This window comes from Eschrichtius robustus, chromosome 3 (assembly GCF_028021215.1).
Source record: "Eschrichtius robustus isolate mEscRob2 chromosome 3, mEscRob2.pri, whole genome shotgun sequence".
NCBI classification, from domain to species: Eukaryota; Metazoa; Chordata; class Mammalia; order Artiodactyla; family Eschrichtiidae; genus Eschrichtius; species Eschrichtius robustus.
In genome coordinates this window covers 138884439-138904625 of record NC_090826.1, presented here as the reverse complement: position 1 = coordinate 138904625, position 20187 = coordinate 138884439, and the positions used below count along the sequence as shown (strand labels likewise).

Below are 20187 nucleotides of genomic sequence, written 5' to 3'. Positions count from 1 at the left end.
GCACCTGCACCAGTATTTCAGGGTAGGGAATTAGGTTAGGTTCAGTAAAGTTCTGCCTGAAAAAAAATAAAGCATTCACAACAAATAAGAATTAGCAGAGTGTGAGGCTGGGAAAAGGGAGAAGGCAAGATATGAAAAATATTCCAGAGGAGTCCAAGAGTGTGCAAAAGACAAGACTATAATTTGTAAATTGCAAGAGGTTTCTCCCTGTTCATGCTCAGGTGATGGGCTATATTTCCCCTACCATCCAGAAGAAACTGCAAGCCCACCAGGACTTCTCTGAATCGAGGCCAAAGATAGGTTTAAGGCAGGAGTTTCCTCTTTTTCGAAGTCAATGGCAGTCAATGGAAGACTTAGTTTCCCAGACTCAGGACTCACACCTTCATCCCAGGTGGCTAATGCCAGTAGAATCTTCATACCATAAGATTTTACTCTGTGGCCTTGATAAGGACAATGTAGAAGAATAGTCCACTTTTTTTTTTGTAATCAATGAGAAATGCTTCCTCATATTGACAACACAAAGGTCACTTTCCGAAGACCTAAGGTCACAGGCAAATTGGGCTTTATATCTTTAGTTTAGGTATTAACTACGCAAACCCTTTCTAAGTTTCACTTCTCTTCGTAGAATGAAAATCAGGTTTATTTCCAATCATTGAGGACTGGAGGTTTAAAAAACCTCCTTAAAAGTAATATAAGAAAGTCATTAAAAGAAGGGAAGCAAATTAAGTTTTTAGAAATTTGTAAGGTCAGTTTTGCACTGTGGTTTTCCCTGGGCCAATGTTGTCACACAAAGTCACAATGTGCCTAATTGCTAGAGGCCCAAGTTCCTATTTTCAAGCCGATGATTTATTAAATTTTCCCCTCCAAACGGATTATGGTAACATGTACAAAACAAAATGTTTTAGGCATCAATGATCTAAAATACAGATGTTCTTGAGCATGCACTGTCAATGGGGGCAAAAAAACCTTATTCTTCAGGTGTATAAAGCATAAAAATATGCAGTCCATAAACAGATATAGAGTATATATGCAGTATTAAAATTTCATGGGGGTAGATGATTAGGAAAAAAAAATCTAAAAAGGTTCTTTAGAGAGGTGAGAATGAAAAATTTGAGAAACATGGTGTGGATTCTTTTGCCAAGTGGAGAATACCTAAACTAATTCCATTTTAGTGATAATTCAAAATCCCTGGATGAAACAGAAAATCATAGTGATTATATTTCGTACCAGTGTACTTGTGAGTGGCTCCAATTCTTTGTTTGGCTTTTGTTTCTCCTAGCAGAAGTCACTAAAATTGTTCAAGTGTAAAGAAAACTCTAGGAATAATTTTTTTTGAAGGTATATGAATCATTCAGTTTATGACACACAAGAGTACAAACCAAGAAAGTAAATTTATTTAAATTACTAAAATAGCTTTTAAAGTCATTTACAGATCAGCTGCTACAATTATTTTTCCTGATATAAGTAATATTACTTTAAAATTATTTTGGTCAATGAAACATTTAAAAAAACATTTGTTTCTCCATATAATATATATATATGTATAAAATAAGTCTTTTCAAAAACTCTTGTTTTAGAATCCTCTATAAATGAGAATATCTGACTTCTGACAGTCAGGAACAAATTACAATAAGGGGTATAAATTTATGAATACTGGTAGTCCTAGTGGGAAGAAACGAGACTGTACTCTACCACCAGTCATGGGATCCTCAAAAGGTAAATGATGAAGCCATTGACAGGCTCTAGTATTCTAAAAACAATATTTTCATTTAAAGGTTTGTAGACAATAAAAAAATAAAGTGGATCCAGAATTTTAAGCTTCTAAGAAAACCAAAGCAGTTGACGGATGAGAAAGCTGTTAGTGATGCAAAGTTAAAACTGAAATTCTATAGTAGTACAGTAACGTACAGTAGTACATTTTAACATTCTTCATATATGGTAAACTTCACTTTCTTTTTCGCTTGAGGCACTCTTAGTAGAATTTATCACGTGCATTGTAAATCTTTATTCTTGTTACAAGAGTGTCATTAAAGGACTCAGAATGCAACAAGTAGACATGCAGAAAATCAAATCCTTCTTCAACAGCCCAGGAGAGCTGGTTAACAAATGGTTTACCAATTCCTGAAATTGTATTTCTTAACAAAACTTTCAGGATATGACCAAAATAAATGGCTCTGAACTTACCCATTCTTTTTTTTTTTTTTGAACTTACCCATTCTTAAGAGCCAAGTGAACAGATATACTAAACCTCATCATACACATGTTTCAAAATCTTTGGGAGGAATAAAAATTTCTTAAAGGAAAAAAAAGGACATGTGAAAAACAAGTCCCAAGAGAATTCACTGAGAATGCAGTTCATATAACTATGTTTGACTAACCCTAAGCCTCAGTGGCTTTCTTTTTGGCCACGTGGGGCGGCTTGCAGGATCTTAGTTCCCTGACCAGGGATCAAACCTGGGCCCTCGGCAGTGAAAGCGTGTAGTCCTAACCACTGGACCGAAAGGGAATTCCCTCAGTGGCTTATTTTAACATTTCATCTTGAAGACTTTTTCCCCCCTTTCCCTCCCCATTCCACAACTTTTCCCATGTCTCCTTCTCCTTGCCCTCCAAAATCAAAGGAAAAAAGCAAAAAACAAAAAACCCAAACACACACTCGGATGGCCTTTCATTATTTTTGTTCCTACAAGCAGAAGCTGACTACGGAATTCACAGCTAAACGATGTAGAAGAGGACAAAAGGGGAAAACCCACAGTTGTGTTCAGGGAGCTGTCTTACTAATAGCTCGACAAACTGTGAAAAAAATCTAAGTTAAAAAATTGGGTTGATGCATAGGAAGGAGACTAATCCCTCCCACTGGTCATACCATAGCAATAATGATTCAACCCAGAATCTAAGCAGATCCTCTATGGGACTGTATATAATTTACAGTCCTCAGATATCATTAACACAGATCTCAATGGAAACAAGGAAATGATTCTCTCAAATAACAGATAATTAGGTTGAATAAACGATTTAGATATTCCATGTTTACCTAAGAACTTAACCTCCTTTAAAAAGAAACCAGTTCTTTCAAAAAGAGCTCTGGATCCCGTCTATGGTTAGAAAGTTTGAAAAATTCTCAGAACTTGAGACATGATTTTCTCTTCTGTCTCCTCTTATAAGCAGATGCCCCTTTTCAGGTCATTTTCAGGTTGTACAGGCAGGACTAAGTGAGAAATACGGCTCCAGAGCCCACTCAATTTGTCTGGGTCCATATGTTTGTAGGAGTTGGGTGTGTCAGAGTTGGTGAACTTGACTTTGAGGAAATCCCTCACTTTTTCTTCAATTTCCTTTAGGCCTAGACTGGTTCCAAGTGTCTCCTCCTCTAACAAGACAGTTAGGACTAAGGCTACATCTTTGAAGGCTGCATTTTCATGGTCACAATACTTATAGAAGATCAAAGTAGAGCCTGCAGGCAGTGACTCAAAGCGGTGGACCACAGCTGCATTCTGGCCATTTCGGAATCCGTTGCTCAGTTCCTGATCTACCTCTTGTTTGACAACATCACTGTCTTGAGTTGCTTTGCCCGCCCCATCAATCCGGATTGCAGGAACACTTTGGAAGGAAGAATAGGCATCAGCAATTTGTTCACTCAGACACTTGAGTGCTTCTTCAGCATCTCGGGCAGCAGTGAGCAGCAAGATAGCAGGCTGAGGCCGAGGGTGGGAGCTATTAAGATGTTTTTCCAGGAATGTTAGGCTCCTTTTCCACAGCTTCTCATCTTGACCTTGGTACTTATTCATAAGTTGCTTCATCTGGTTCTGGAACTCTTGAACAGCAGTGGTTTCTGCTTCAGAAGTACGAGGGTAACAAAAATACCCAATGAGAAGAGGAACTATCAGGACAAGGGGCCACCACCACTTCACCTTGACAAAAGATGCACTTTTGGGTTGTCCAGTCACTTCTGCTCAGGAAAAAAAGAAATGGTAGACACAAATATTATTTTCTTAGATTCAAGAGCAAGTGACTTTTAAAGCCAATATTAATCTTTATAAACATTAGATAAAAGAGGAAGGAATTTAAAGAAGGGAGCTGATAATTTACTTTCTTAAAGAAATAATTTAGCACATGTGTTTTAAGTTACGTGTATGAGTATGCATATGTCTCTTCAATGTCAAAATGACAAAGAGACTTAGAGGAAAAAGTAGAATTTAAGTATATGTAATGGCATGTGCAAGTCAGAAAGAATACAATTTATAAAGCAAAACTATTATTACTACTGCTAATATTTGGGAGGTAAACAATATTAAAAGACACTTTACAAAATAGTTTTAAATTTAGAAACTAACATGGATTATTATCCAAGGTGGAATGTTTATGTATATAAAGGGATAAAGAAAAGGATTCATTATAAGTGAAATCTTCCATATAATAGCTAGCTGTCCCTTTAATTGCACTGATGCCTATCTTTGGCTGTATGCAAGTTAACACTGGTAAAACTTAGTCTGCAACTCATTCCTAATTATTACTGGCAATGATGATATGAATTTACATTTACCTAATGCTTTTCAGTTTAAGCACTTTCTCATATACCACATCATTTAATAATTTAATATGACAGCAACAGTATTTTTACACTTCCTATTTATTGACTGCTTTAGACTGATAATTGTACCATGGACCCTCTAGAGCAACAGTTCTCAAAGTGTGGCTGGTGGGGTATCTCAAGATCTCTTCAAGGGGGTCCTTGAGGTTAAAACTATTCTCCCGACACTAAGATCTTATTTGCCTTTTTCCACCATATTGACATCTGCCCTGATGGTGTAAAAAGCCATGGTAGGAAAAATAACTGATGCTTTAGATGAATCACAGGGCAGTAGCACCAAACTAGGACTGTCTTTGTATTCTTCATGGCCGTGTATTCGAGGTTATCAGTTTCACTTAAGAACATCCTTCATGAAGCATTTAAAAGAATTTATCTTATTAGAACTCAACCTTGATAGAAATCTTAACATTCTATGTGAAGAAATGGGACATATATATAAAGCACTTCTGCTATATAGAACAGTATATGGCTGTCTCAAAGAAAAGAACTTTGTGCAACTGAGTTGTGAGCTGAAATAGTGCTTTTTTCATAGAATTTTTACTTGAAAGGACAAGTGACAAACTGTGGTTAGTCAGACTTTCACATTTGGGAGACTTTTTCTGGAAAACGAACAATGTGAGCCTGTCGCTTTCAAGAAAACAACTGACTGGGACTTCCCTGGCGGCACAGCGGTTAAGAATCCGCCTGCCGATGCAGGGGATGCAGGTTCAATCCCTGGTCTGGGAAGATCCCACACACCACGGAGCAACTAAGCCCATGCGCCACAACTACTGAGCCTGCGCTCTAGAGCCCGTGAGCCACAACTACTGAAGCCCACGTGCCACAACTACTGAAGCCTGTGCGCCTAGAGCCCGTACTCTGCAACAAAGAGAAGCCACCGCAACGAGAAGCCCGCGCACTGCAATGAAGAGTAGCTCCCGCTCACCGCAACTAGAGAAAGCCTGTGCGCAGCAAAGAAGACCCAATGCAGCCAAAAATAAATTAATAAATAAATTAAAAAACCAAAAAAAATCCCAATATATTGTAACAGTTTGAATACAGAAGCAGAATGAAACTCCAGCTCCATTTTATTAAGCCAGGCATTAGAGATCAGAGAAAATACAAGGCAATCTATCACTCTCCTTACTAAATTATTTAAAAATAACTAACAAACATTAAAAAATTTTTTTCCAATTTTAATCTCTAGGTAAATATGGACAGGTATAACTCATATATATTTTTTTAAGTCTCTTTTTAAAAAAGGTCTCTGGGGTTCTTATTAATTTTGCTAGTGGAAAGTGGTATTGAGACCAAAGAATCTGAGAATCACTGTTATTTTCTTAGTACTCTTTCAAGATAATAAAAAGGCTTAGAGAACTAAAGAAACTTGCCCCAAGGCTATACAGAAGGTAAGTGGCCCAAACTAATTCAAATTCAGGTCTGTGAACTCTAAAAAACTATGGTATTCCCATTATGTCATGCTATGTGCATCTTTCTTTTGACTCAACAAGGTTCACTTGGTTAACAGTATTAGTTGCTTTACTTGTCAACTTTCACTTTTGGTCTTATGGATAATAAAGTAAAGGGGGAAGCCAGATGTTTTTTCACAGAGTTTGTCCTTAAAGACTTTTACTGCTGGTAAAATATATACTTTTTCCTTTGAAGTACTTAAAATATAATTCTTCAAATAGCACGAAGTTCTTTGGTGTCAAAAAAATTTAAAAATCATTATGTTCACCAATTTTAGGGACTCATTTAATGAAAGCTGAATAGACAAACTTACGTTGGCTGGAGGTTGATGGAGATTGGTTTCCAAGCTCTGATTTCTGAACACCGTCATCTAATGATAGGAGTAATAAAGACTATCAATTTATGTTTCATAATTTCAGTATTTCCATCAGAAAAAGAAAATACAAATTTCACCAAGAGAAAATAAGGCAGAGATCTGTCAGAAACAGAAGAAAAAGCAGAAGATCCAAGTGTCTATTAGATTGACAGCTGCTTGAGACACAAGATTGATTTCTTTCATAATTAATGTAATGGTCGAGTACAAAGCATACTCTTAACACATTAGTTTTGTGAGAAAGCCTTGAAGAACTTGACCCAAATTATTTAACGGGAGTGGTGAAACTTCTGGGACAAGGTTAAGAGGACAAAGAAAATAAGCACAACTATAATAAAAGGTAACAAATAATACCATCTGAAAAACTGCCATATATCGAATGCTTGCCTGGTGATGACGCTGTAAAGAGGGAAAGAAGGACAAAATATGATTATGGATTACTGAGCTCTCTGGATAAGGGGTTTTAAGGTAAAACTCAATCTTAATCTTCACCAATTTCTACCTCAAACTGATTCAAATACTTCCTCTGGTGCTTCTGACCATTTCAAATATCAGTAATATTTTAGAAATTACACTGAAAAACTTTTCACCATTTCTGGTAATAGACAAGTAATTGTTTTAGCTTTGTGGTTAAACAATAGATTTCAAAAATAATTTTCCCACAGCTCCATCAAATCTCTATTTCCATCAAACTTTAGAAAACAAATGAAAAGCTCTTTCCTTTTCCTCTCCGTCCTCCTTGTAATAGCCACAGATTTTAACATCTAAGAGAGAGGAAATGGAAGGACAGGGTTCAGAAAGGGAAGAGGCTGAGTTACTCATTTGTATGATCTACATTACCAATACTGTCATCTAGCACTTGCCTGGAGTTTTATAACTTTATGTGTATAAGTGATCTTCCTAGTATTTATCAACAGTTTTCATTTGAGAAACACTGGACTAAACTGGAGGAATAAAATTAGCACTGCTAATTTATTTATTTTATATATATTTTTTACAGAAATAGCCTTATTTCTGGTCATATGACAAAAACCCTCAAATGAAACAAAATGACATCAACCTTAACTCTAAAGGCATATTGTTTTGCAATTACTAGGTTAGCCTAGGAAATGGTATCATTTAGAAGCTTCAAAGTTAGGTAACCAAAGTTAAAACTGTCTTACTAAAAAAAAAAAAAAAATTTCCATTAGATAATGTTTATCTTAAATACCTCACTCCATGGTTGCAAAGATCAAATGAGATAATATATGAAAATGCTGTGAAGTGCATGATGATATTAATAATGGAGACTAACTAAATAATAGTTATTATGAAACATATGTAACATTTATATAACTCATAAGAACATAAAATTAAGAAAACAAAATTAACACAAACAGAATTAAGAAAAACTCCCATTTACAATAGCATCAAAAAGAATAAAATATTTAGGAATAAGATTAACCAAGGAGGTAAAAGAATTATACACTGAAACCTCTAAAACACTGATGAAAGGAATTAAAGCAGACATAAGTAAATGGAAAGACATCCCATGGTCAAGCAATCTACAGATTCAGTGCAATCTGTATCAAAATTCCAAAGGCATTTTTTACAGAAACAGAAAACAATCCTAAAATTCATATGGAACCATGAAAGACCCCAAATTTGAAAGGCCAAAACAACTTTGAGTAAGAAGAACAAAACTGGAGCCATCACACTTTCTGATTTCAAAATATATCACAAAGCTAGAATAATCAAAACATTATGATACTGCCATAAGTACAGATATACAGACCAATGGAAGAAAATAGAGGGTCAGAAATAAACCCATGAAGATATAGTCAACTGATCCTCAACAAGGGTGCCAAGATTACACAATAGCGAAAGGATAGTCTCTTCAGTAAATGGTACTGGGGAAACTGGATATCCACATACAAAAGAATGCAATTGGACCCTTATACCATACACAAAAATTGACTTAAAATGGATTAAAGACTTAAGAATTGAAACAATAAAACTCCCAGAAGAAACATGGGGAAGAAGCTTCTTGAAGTTGGCCTTGACAATGATTTCTTGGATATAACAACAAAAGCACGGACAACAAAAGTAAAAATAGACTATGGGATTACATCAAACTTAAAAAGCACAGTGACTTATGTGATCAAAATCACAATGAGAAATCAACTCACATTATCAAATGTATTGTGGCTATTATCGAAAAAACAGAAGTGCAAGGTATGTGGAGAGGATGTGGAGGAAAGAGAATCCCTGTACACTGTTGGTGGGAATATAAATTGGTGCAGTCACTATGGAAAAGAATTATGGAGGTTCCCCAAAAGGTTAAAAATGGACTACCATATGATCCGGCAATCCCACTTTTGGATATATATCCAAAGGAACTGAAATTACGATCTTGGAGAGATATCTGCACACCCATGTTCATTGCAGTAATATTCATAATAGCCAAAACAGGGAAGCAAACTAAATGTCCATTGACAAATTAATGGATAAAGAAAATGTGATGTATTTATATATATATATATATATATATATATATATATATGTATACACACAAATAAATACACAACGGAATTATTATTCAGCTTTAAAAAAGAAGGAAATCCTGCCACTCTGGACAACATGGAGAACATTATCCTAATGAAGTAAGTCAGATACAGATATGCAAATACTTCATAATATCATTTATGTGAGGAACCTAGTCAAATTCATAGAAACAGGTGGTTTCCAGGGCCTGGGGAAGGGGGAAATCAGGAGATATCAGTCAAAGGGTACACAGTTTCAGTTAAATGAGATGAAAAAATCCTAGAAATCTACTGTAGAGCATAGTACCTATATTTATTGTCCTATATATTAAAAATTTGCTAAGAGGGTAGGTCTTATGTTAAGTGTTCTTATCACACACATAATAAATAAAGAGGGTGGGAGGAAACTTTTGGAGGTGATAGATATGTTCATGGCATAGACTATGGTGATGGTTTCACAGGTATATACTTATCTCCAAACTCATCAAGTTGTATACAGTAAATACATAAGTTGTACACATTAAATGCATATCAATCACAGATGAATTGATAAAGAAGATGTGGTATATATATATAATCAATGGAGTATTAACCATAAAAGAGAATGAAATAATGCCATTTGCAGCAACACGGGTGGACCTAGAGATTATCATACTAAGCAAAGTAAGTCAGAGAAAGACAAATACCATATGACATCACTCATATGTGGATTCTAAAATATGACATAAATGAACATATCTATGAAACAGAAACAGACTCACAGACATAGAGAACAGACTTGTGGTTGCCAAGAAGGTGGGGGTAGGGGAGGAATGGACTGGGAGTTTGGGGTTAGCAGATGCAAACTATTATATACAGGATGGATAAACAGCAAGGTCCTATTGTATAGCAGAGGGAACTATATTCAATATCCTGTGATAACCCATAATGGAAAAGAATATGAAAAAGAATATATATATGAATAACTGAATCGCTTTGCCATACAGCAGAAATTAACGCAACACTGTAAATCAACTATACTTCAATAAAATATTTTAAAAACCAAAATGAATGTATGTCAATCATACTTCAATAAAATAGTTTAACCTACAGTTAAAGAGCATGTGAAACACTTTATTTGGAAAAAAAAATCCATCAAGATCATGTTTATCTTGAATACTTTAATCCATGGTTGCAAAGATCAAATGAGACAATACATAAAAATGTTAAGTGCTCTTCTATGATGATTTTAATGATATAGAATAGATAAGTAACAGTTATTATATACCATATGAAATATTTATATAATTTGAAGAACACAAACTTAGTAGGGTATATATACTGCTGAGGCAACACACTGTCTAAAAGGTAAACTTTATCTTTATTAAAAATATTTTTAGAGACAGTAATAAAAATTCCTTTAAAAAGATAAAGCTCAGAGCTTTTCTAGTATGAAGAGTATGGTAACAATCAATCACCCTATAAAGTCAAAAGCAGAGGGCATGAATCTTTCATAGTTATTACTACTGATTATTACACAATATATTGTTAACAATAAATAAGCATTAATTATTTATGTGGTACATTTAGACTTAAAACATTGTGTTCACATATATAATAAGCTCATTAGAATAACCTAGTTATAGGCACTATTGTCCCAACTTTAAAGTTAAGAAAATTGAGGTTCACAAAGTTTAAGAGACTTTACCAAGATGACTCAATGAGTAAGTAGAAGATCTGGGACTGGAACCCAATAGCTCTAACTCCAAACTCTCCTCTTTTCTCTACACCACTTTTAGAGACAGGTTCCAAAGCATGTGTATTAATGAAGCACAGACTCAGAGGCCTCACTGTTTTATCACCTGGGACACAGCAAAAGTACAGACAGTGGTTCTATCTTTCCCCAAAGATCTGGATACAGGCAGAAACCTGAACTGGGGGACCTGTCTACCTAGAGAACTGGTGCTAACATAGGGTGATAATAATGATCCGAAATCCAGGTTCTTGAACACCTAAATCTAAAAATGAATTTTTTTTTTTCTCACTGAAGCAGGCAGAAGTGTATAGTTAAGACAATGAGATATGAAACTTGGAATGCCAAGGAAAAGTTTTTTCAAATGATGTTAGATTGAAGAGAAATCTATAAGGCTGTTTGGAAATCACTGCACTCTTCTACTCTGATTGAAAATTCTTTCTTCCTGCAATCTTCTACTCTGATTGAAAATTCTTTCTTCCTGCAATCTTCTACTCTGATTGAAAATTCTTTCTTCTTATCTTAAAGTCCTTCTGTGGTCAAAAGTCTAAAAAATTGTGTTATCTGCACCCGAATGTGCAAATTTCTGCTATATAGTTTCTCTTTAACTCTGGAGTCCTGTATATATGGTAGATGGCTATCAACCAGTATACAACTATTTAAGCCATTAACAAATATACAAACTTAAGACAAAGTAGGAATACAAACAGAGAAAATACTATAAATGAGCTATCAATTTAGCAACCATAAAGATCTATTTCTACATTCCAACCAGATCTTCAATATAATTATTTTCCCTTCTGCATTGCATTTGTACAGTGTCTTAAGAGAGGACAATGCAAACATTTTTTGACAACAATATGTACTACACTTCACTTTTCTGGAAGTAATTTATCTGCTATTAGTTACCCAGGGTATATAGTTAAGAACTAATAACATCATAAAACTCTGAGCTTTTCATAGTATATACACTTAAACTCATGCAGTTTTGCTTCCAAGAGTAATTCTTAGATCTTCAGAATGTTTTAATTTTTGATACTGGTTATAACCATAATCTTAAAAAGCTGAATTAATATTTGGTTTCCTAACTATAATAGGTCAAGAAGAACAAATTTTAAGAGGAAATGGTCTTCTAATAGCAAGTATATACAGCAATAAGAAATGACAGCCAGGGAATTCCCTGGCGGTCCATTGGTTAGGACTCTGCGCTCTCACTGTCGAGGGCCCTGGTTCGATCCCTGGTTGGGGAACTAAGATCCCACAAGCTGCGAAGCGTGGCCAAAAAAAAAAAATAACAGCCAACAATAAGGCGAGGGCAAAAAGCTATTTCAGTTTTAGACAGCTGAAGAACTCACTTACGTGTATGGTAAAACTTCACTGCTGGGGAAAAAATGAATTGCAACCATTACTACTTTACTGATAGAAAAACAAAGTCACAGACGTTATCTTGTCCAATTACAGTTAGTCATTTCATGAGCAAGAGCTATATGATGGGGATTTTTATATTATCTAAATAAAAAGTAAGGGACACCTGATGACCTCGAGACCTACTGTGGCTACATGAGTAAGGAAGGGATAGAGGTTAAAGGTCACTTAAGGCATGGCATGGATTTTTTTATACAGTCAAGGTTTAATGTGGACACACTGCCATAGAAATTATGATAGACAATGAATTCAAAGTATGTTTTATCGCACCTATTTATTTCTTAGATTCTATGACATTTAATCCACCCTAAACCTAAACATGAAAATACAATTTGAGGATTTCAGCATTTACAACTTAAAATAATGGGTATGCAAAGCTGCTCTAAGTGGTTATTTATACAACGGTAAACAACTGTTAAGAATAAAAACAGGTACTATCAAAAGATTAGAATTTCATTTTCATGTGCAGATTGTACTGTTGCTAGACAGAACTGACAACTTGTCAAGTACAGACCTACCATCCACTGGTTTTCTCGCAGCACTATCTACACTCTACACCCAGTCCATCTCCGGCCAATCCAAGTAGATGGAAATAACTAAACTAGTAATCATAAATGTCCTTTATTAATGAGCTCACAAGCAACCCAAATGCTTATCTGATGAACTAAACAGTTTTATATGTTAAATAATCAAGAAAACAGCAAATAAACTTAAAATTACTTCAATAACAGGTAGTAATTTAAAAATTTCTTCAGTAACAGGTAGAGATTTATCAACTTACTTTGCATCTTAGTCCTTATTCTCGTGGTTTGTTCAACCCATTCCTGAGAATTTTTTTGATATCCCGAGCCTGAGACAAATATATATATCAAGATATCATTTCACATACTTTGAAAATGTATACTATACCTCAACGTTATAAGGTAAATTTATCAGAAAGGCAAAACAAATTTGGCGAGGAAAACAACCAAAGCAATAGGTTCAAAAGTAAAAGATAATGTCAAAGGATCACATTAGTGAGGATGAGCCACTTCCCGCAGCAAAAAAGGCAGCAAATAAATACATAATCTCCTAATAGACAAAACTATGTACAAGTCCTTTGCTATGGTCTATGACTGCATTTATTAACACTTGAACTTCATTAACACTTTGGTGTTAATTAAGAAGAAAAAGGTTAACCATTTACTTTTTTAAATAAATTATTTTCAGGAAAGTAGTCCTAAACATATTTCTACATCACAAAGTACCAATATTACATATAGTATCAATTCGTGGTGGATTAAAAGGCAAAGAGGGTAAAATGACTTTGAATCCTATTCAAATTTTTGTTGGCAGAGTAAGACTGGGCTAGAACTGGTTGATTGATAAAAGAATAGACAACCAACCACTTACCTAGCACTAATGGTTGCTTATCAAAAGCTGTGAAGTCTCGACCTGAAACAGAAAACAGAGATAAGGTCATAGAAAACGAAGAACGGAAATAAAAACAATGAAGATGTTCCATAAACATTTTACTTGTTTACTACTGACACCAAAAACAAAAACAAACAAAAAAAATCAAACCTTTCTTTCATCAGTCCCAAACATATACAATATACATGTATTTTCCCTTTTCTAAACTTCAAAATGTTCAGGAATTGGATAATAAGAAGCCAGCTTTAAGAGCAACTCCATCAAAATAAAAGCTAAATGTACTGAATGTTTACCAGGTACCAAGTATAATTTTATCAACTCTCACACTTTATGTGGTAGATACTATTATTCCTATTTTACAAATAAGTAAACTGAAATTGATAATTTTCCCCAAGATTACATATGTAAAAGGTAGTAGGACTGAGATATAAACCCAGGCAGTTCATATATAACGGTATATACTATATAAGCAAATTTGTGAACACCGAAAAGTAGTTATGCGGTGCAAGATGCCACTTCATGTTTTGGGATGGTATTTAAGGACAACTGTAAAATGATACAATGGGATAATCAGAAAATGTTATTACAAACAATTATAACATGGTAGATTTGCCAATCTGCCCTGAAGAAACAAGTTACTTCTAGCTACTGATACAAGTAGCAATATAAATTTATGTTCAACTTATTTTCTGACTAAAAATGCAGTATGTGCTGGCTGTAACAGAAATGCACCATTCTAGAAATGCATAACCTAAAAATTCATTAATATCTATTAAGTGCCTATTACGTGCAAAACATTGTAGGAAAACCATGGTGAATAAGACAGATGTATATTCCAGATTTGTTTTCAGTCTACACTAACAAAGAACGTTTTAAAAAACTAGACACTTTTTTGTATTGTCTTTCATTGACTCTGTGAAGTAATTTTTTAAAAATACCTTTGCTTTAGGGCTGCATCTTAGAATCAGTGGTATGACACAGTTTAACTGGATGGTTTTCTTTCTCAGTGATACATAAAAGCAATGGCATTTTAGATTCAAGGAAATATATACCTAATTGTATACAAACAACTCATTTTCCATAACTGAAAAGTATACCATTGCATAAGTATAGCATAATTAATATAGGGAGACACATTTCAGAGCTTCCAAAGATCAAAGATTTAGAATAACAAAGGGCAAACATATAAGATAATCCAGAGAGTAATTTTCCATAAATGACTGATTTTTGTTTCAGCTGCTTTTGTTTTGTCTCAGTTTAAATTCCAAACCCAGAACCTACTAAAAACTAAAAAAAAATATATATATACACACATATAAAGTGGAATCCTATGAACACAGTAATTATAAAACAGATTTCCAAAGACTTTTTCTTTAAAAATAGTCTCATATTTTTAAAATGGTATTGTGGAAGGAAAAAAAAGTTCTTGAAGATTTTACATTCCAGGATATTTTTGGTTGACTAATAATTAATTTGAATTCTGGGACTTGATTTAAAAATGGAAAAAGAAAAAACAGTGTAATTTCTGCTTAACCTAAGAGATACATATCCATTGTAGATAATCTGCAAAATATAGAAAAAAAGGAAATGAAAAATGTCAACAATTCTACCATCCTGAACAAACACTGTTAGCATTTTAGTATATTACTTCCCATTCTTTTCATGTGTGTTACATTTTCTCAATATTTTATTACGAAAATTTTCAAAGTTGTAAGCCAGGCTGTAAGACTTTTATATACGCACCAACTAACTTACCATTAACTTTTTACTTTACCTGATTTACCAGTTATTTATTCATCCTTCCAAACTTTCACAACACAGTTTAAATCATACCATATAAGTAGGCTCAAACTACTATATTAGTTAATTAAACTAAAACAATCAACAAATTTATATTGCAAACAAGGACATTCAACAAATCAAAGAAAGCAGTAGTTTTTTGTCTTTTTTAAATTCAGAATCAAGGTTGGGTCCAGAGGTGATTAACTCAAGAAGCAAATTCAAGATGCAAGATGAGGGTTTTTTTAGCATTCACTATACCTCTTTTTCAACATTTTACATTAAACTGCAAAAGAAGATCTTCAAAAATAAGAATAGCATTTGACCACACCCACAGGTAGACTTTTAAGAGTAAAAATCATGGTTTTACTTACTTTGTGATGACTGCCAAAGTGATTCTGGATATTGACTTGATGATCTGGTGGTTTGGTCTAAAAACAAAAAAGAAATATAGTATATTATAAAGCATATTTAACTTTCTAAGTGTACATTTAACCAGAGAACGATGAGTAGTCAAAAGAGCAAAAATATTGAGATAAACCCAAGGGAATTCAACACTTGAATGTATAATTTATTTTAAAAAATAGTTTCTAAAGGGTCAAGTTATGTCTAAAAAATTAATTATCTGTCTTTTCTTTTTAAAGAGAAAAAAAGATATAGAGAATGGCTTGAGGTAAAGAAGATAATGAAACCTTTGAGCTGGGGAAAATCTTGAAAGTTTACAATAATGGATCTTCTGGAAATCATTACTATCCATTTTGTCTTAAATTTTTCTTGCAAGTGGTCGATATGTATTTTAGCCTTCCCTTCTTAAAAATCTTAATTGTTTTTCAGCTAAAAGTGGAATTTATAACAAAGTATGTCTAAAAGCAGTCAGACTGCTATCTTGGAGGCAAGAGCATTTGACACAACCAGGTGGTGGTTAAGTATTTTTGTTGGTGTACTCCTATAACTAAAAAAATTTTGAGCATCCATCTCCAAAATATATTTTTAATATTATATACAAGCATTACTAAAATAATATATTAACTAATGTGTTGTATATATTATAAAACAAACTAAAATAGACATTTTAAATGGATGAAATAAAAGATGTATATACACTAAATTCTAATATTTTCCTCCTGCACTCCAGGGGATCTTCTAGTACCTCTTCGGTAATAACTGGCCCAGAAGACAATCTAGAAAGATCAGTATTCGTTTTAATATGCCTCACATCTTTGTTCTTTAGCTAGAGTTTTCTTCTGTATGGGGTATGCATGCTTCAATAAGAATTTATTAGAATTCAAAAGGGATCACAGAGCCTGGGGTTTATGTAGCTTCAAAGAGCCGCACTGGTAGCAATGGCATCAAGCTACTGGCTATATGATTCATGACTTAATTAGTCTCTAATTTTTAGAGCTGTATGTATGCATATATGAAAACTAACAACAGCACTCAATTTGAGTGTCTACTATGTGCTAGGTACTCTCTAAGTAATTAAACCTCACAACAACCCAGATGAGGGAACTGAGGAACAGAGAAGTTAATCAATTGCCTGAGGGCACAAACCTAGTAGTGGAAGAGTGAAACCCAGTGTAACTCCAGAGCCCAAGATCTTAACCACTACGCTAGAGTGTTGCATATCTCCTTTGGGATTTCTGTATCAAGAAAGAATGGTGGGGCTTCCCTGGTGGCGCAGTGGTTGAGAGTCTGCCTGCCAATGCAGGGGACACGGGTTCGAGCCCTGGTCTGGGAAGATCCCACATGCCGCGGAGCAACTAGGCCCGTGAGCCACAATCACTGAGCCTGCGCGTCTGGAGCTTGTGCTCCGCAACAAGAGAGGCCGCGATAGTGAGAGGCCTGCGCACCGTGATGAAGAGTGGCCCCCACTTGCCGCAACTAGAGAAAGCCCTCGCACAGAAACGAAGACCCAACACAGCCAAAAATAAATAAATTAATTAATTTAAAAAAAAAAAAAGAAAGAAAGAATGGTGAGGGACTACCCTGGTGGTCCTGTGGTTAACACTCTGAGCTCCCAATGCAGGGGGCCCGGGTTCGATCCCTGGTCAGGGAACTAGATCCCACATGCTGCAACTAAAGATCCCACATGCGGCAATAAAGATCCTGTGTGCCGCAACTAAGACCTGGCATAGCCAAATAAATAAATAAATATTTAAAAAAAAAAAAAAAAGAATGGGGAAAAATGAGGAAGGGTGGGAAATATGTAGAATAAATGCACATAAACAGCTTCTGAGCTTATTTTTAAAATGGAATGATTAAGTAAAACATAGGAATTACAGAAATTCTCAAAAGGTGGTGAGGGGTAAGTAGAGACTTACTCTTTAATGGAACTAAAATATAAAATTATTTATTATTTACACTGTTTACAAATTTGATCAGCACCCTCGTAAGTCTCAAGTTGGTATTTTTTTCTCTTCAGTCGATTCTTTCCTTGAATAAACTTAAACATCAATTCACACGAACAATCAGAAATTGTTATTGCTAACTGGATGTGAATTTGAACAATTCAGAGATAAAAGCAGTAATCTAAGTTTATTAAAACTTCCTAAAAGCTAACTAACACTCCTGATAGTGTAGTGAGTCAATGCCAGTGTGATCAGTTTCTGTATAAAAATTTTTTTAATTTTTAATTTAATTTAATTTTTATTTATTTATTTTTGGTTGCATTGGGTCTTCGTTGCTGCACGCGGGCTTTCTCTAGTTGCGGTGAGTGGGGGCTACTCTTTTTTGTGGTGCACAGGTTTCTCACTGCAGTGGCTTCTCTTGTTCCAGAGCATGGGCTCTAGGTGAGCGGGCTTCAGTAGTTGTGGCATGTGGGCTCAGTAGTTGTGGCTCGCGGGCTCTAGAGCACAGGCTCAATAGTTGTGGCACGCAGGCTTAGTTGCTCCACAGCATGTGGGATCTTCCCGGAGCAGCGCTCGAACCAGTGTCTCCTGCATTGGCGGGCAGATTCTTAACCACTGCGCCACCAGGGAAGTCCCTCTATAAAATTTTTTTTAAAATCACGAATAACTCTTCTTTTGAGCACAAAAATATCTTATGTTCCATGAACAACAAAGCAAGGTAAAAGTGATTTGTTTGTTTAAATAGTACATTACTAATCAGATGTATACATGGAATCAATAATTTTAAAAAATGTTTAAAAGCACACTTTTTAAAAAGTAGTTTTAATAAATACTTTAAAATACTTTTTAAAAAAGCAAATTCGCAGAATACCTTTACACTTTAACTAAAAATATAGCTCCTAAGATAAGAGTCATATGTACATAAAGCAATGTTACCTCCAGACTCAACAGAATCCCCGGATCTGACCTTAACAACCGTAACATCACTGTCAGAGCTGTCTTGATCATTTTCCTCCATTTCCCCTAAAAAGAAATAAAAATATACTAGTATAGTCTTTATTCTAAGGCTCTAAAGATCTGGATTAAAAAATAAAAACAAGTAATTCAACATTAAAATGAAGCCTGTTAAATAATTGGATATAGAATTGCTATTTATTATGCTTACTATCCTGAGTCACAAAGTTCTAAATAAGCTAAAATTGAGCTCATTTATTTTATTTTCTCTGAGGTAAATAATTATATCCCAAACGAATATTCAATAAGATTATATTCTGAGGCTTTAATGTAGAGTCGAAAAGTAAACAAATGAACATTAAATAGAAGAAAAGTTTTACCTTATGGGGAGGAAAAGTACATATAGTTAGTGTATATAGTTAGTGTATAAATTCAGACAAGATTAGTCTATGCATTAGTATATTAGTATATACTAATATGCATTAGTATATGCACATATATGCAAACACATATGCATATGTGTTTGCATATATGTGTGCGTGTTTGCAAACAGGGTGTGTGGATACATACACCCATATACAAACATTTCAGTATGCAGGTGACTAATCTCAGATTATGGTGAACTTAAAAATGGACTAAATTTTACTGTACTATTCAAACATAGACTGGTTATGAGAATTTGAAAACTGATTATTTTAATACCATAATCAAAGGCCAGCACATGCCAGAAACAGAAAATATTAGCTTTGCTTAAATTAACTCAAACAGACAAAAGATGCTTAAAATGCACAGAAAGGCTATCATTCTATCCTATTTTACCTGTCCATTTAACAGCTCAGATAAGCATGAATTTTTTTTTTCCAAAAAGACACTATTTTCTGCTCTCTCTCTTAAGTATTTAGCAAAATTGCTTCTAATCTTAACAACAAAAAGAATTAGAATATATTGCATGATATTTTAAGAGAAAATACCTTCTTCTGAGAAATTGACCTTCTGTTGGACACTGGTGGCTTCTAGAAGAGAGAAGCATACATGTTGTATGTAACATCATAAGCCAAAGCTCAGGAATAAATAAGAGCATCTAATTTAGGAAAGTGAATATTACATCACACCAATTAAACTTTTTTTTGTTAAATTATAAAAAAAAAGAATCAATTAATTCCCTTTACATTATTTCAGGAATAAGTCTGCTACAAACTAGAATCAGAAAGAGTTTACTGTTCCTTCACCCAGAGGTCTATTTGTATTATAAAATGTAACCTGTGTTTGCAGAAAACATGAAACTCTATGTTGATAAATACAGTCCCTAAAGGTTTACTGTATTCTTATTCTCATATCTGCTAGATTCCCTATACTCTTTTGAAAAGCCAACCACACCAGGAGAGTTGAAAAACCAGTTCTTTAATGCATCAGTGCATCCAAAGAGGATGTAAGAAAGGTAAAGAAACTCTCCTAGTTCCAGCAGGTCCACATACACCACTATTTCTCAGAGCCAGAGAATCTGGACAAAGATAAACGAGCAAAATGTGTCAAACAAATGCAGTATTTTTACATCGGCTATTCTGACTTTTATTTTTGTATTTTTGGCCGCGCCCCGCAGCTTATGG

The 20187-nt window shown here is 34.4% G+C and overlaps 1 protein-coding gene across 4 annotated transcripts in view; it reads right to left on the bottom strand.

Annotated features, from left to right (window-relative positions):
* Positions 1-1372: 1372 nt before the first annotated feature.
* Positions 1373-20187, bottom strand: part of TOR1AIP1 (torsin 1A interacting protein 1) — a 46223-nt gene continuing 27408 nt past the window's right edge. For 2 of the 4 annotated variants that reach the window (XM_068541335.1, XM_068541336.1), the window contains exons 4-12: positions 19552-19593; positions 18563-18649; positions 15653-15709; positions 13479-13520; positions 12868-12936; positions 12021-12041; positions 6762-6806; positions 6348-6404; positions 1373-3943 (exon numbers count right to left, since the gene is read on the bottom strand). In XM_068541335.1, the coding sequence (XP_068397436.1) occupies positions 3156-3943; positions 6348-6404; positions 6762-6806; positions 12021-12041; positions 12868-12936; positions 13479-13520; positions 15653-15709; positions 18563-18649; positions 19552-19593 (1208 nt within the window). In that variant the 3' untranslated portion in view covers positions 1373-3155. The remainder of the gene's footprint in view (positions 3944-6347; positions 6405-6761; positions 6807-12020; positions 12042-12867; positions 12937-13478; positions 13521-15652; positions 15710-18562; positions 18650-19551; positions 19594-20187) is intronic. The other 2 variants (XM_068541338.1, XM_068541337.1) reach the window with 1 other exon arrangement.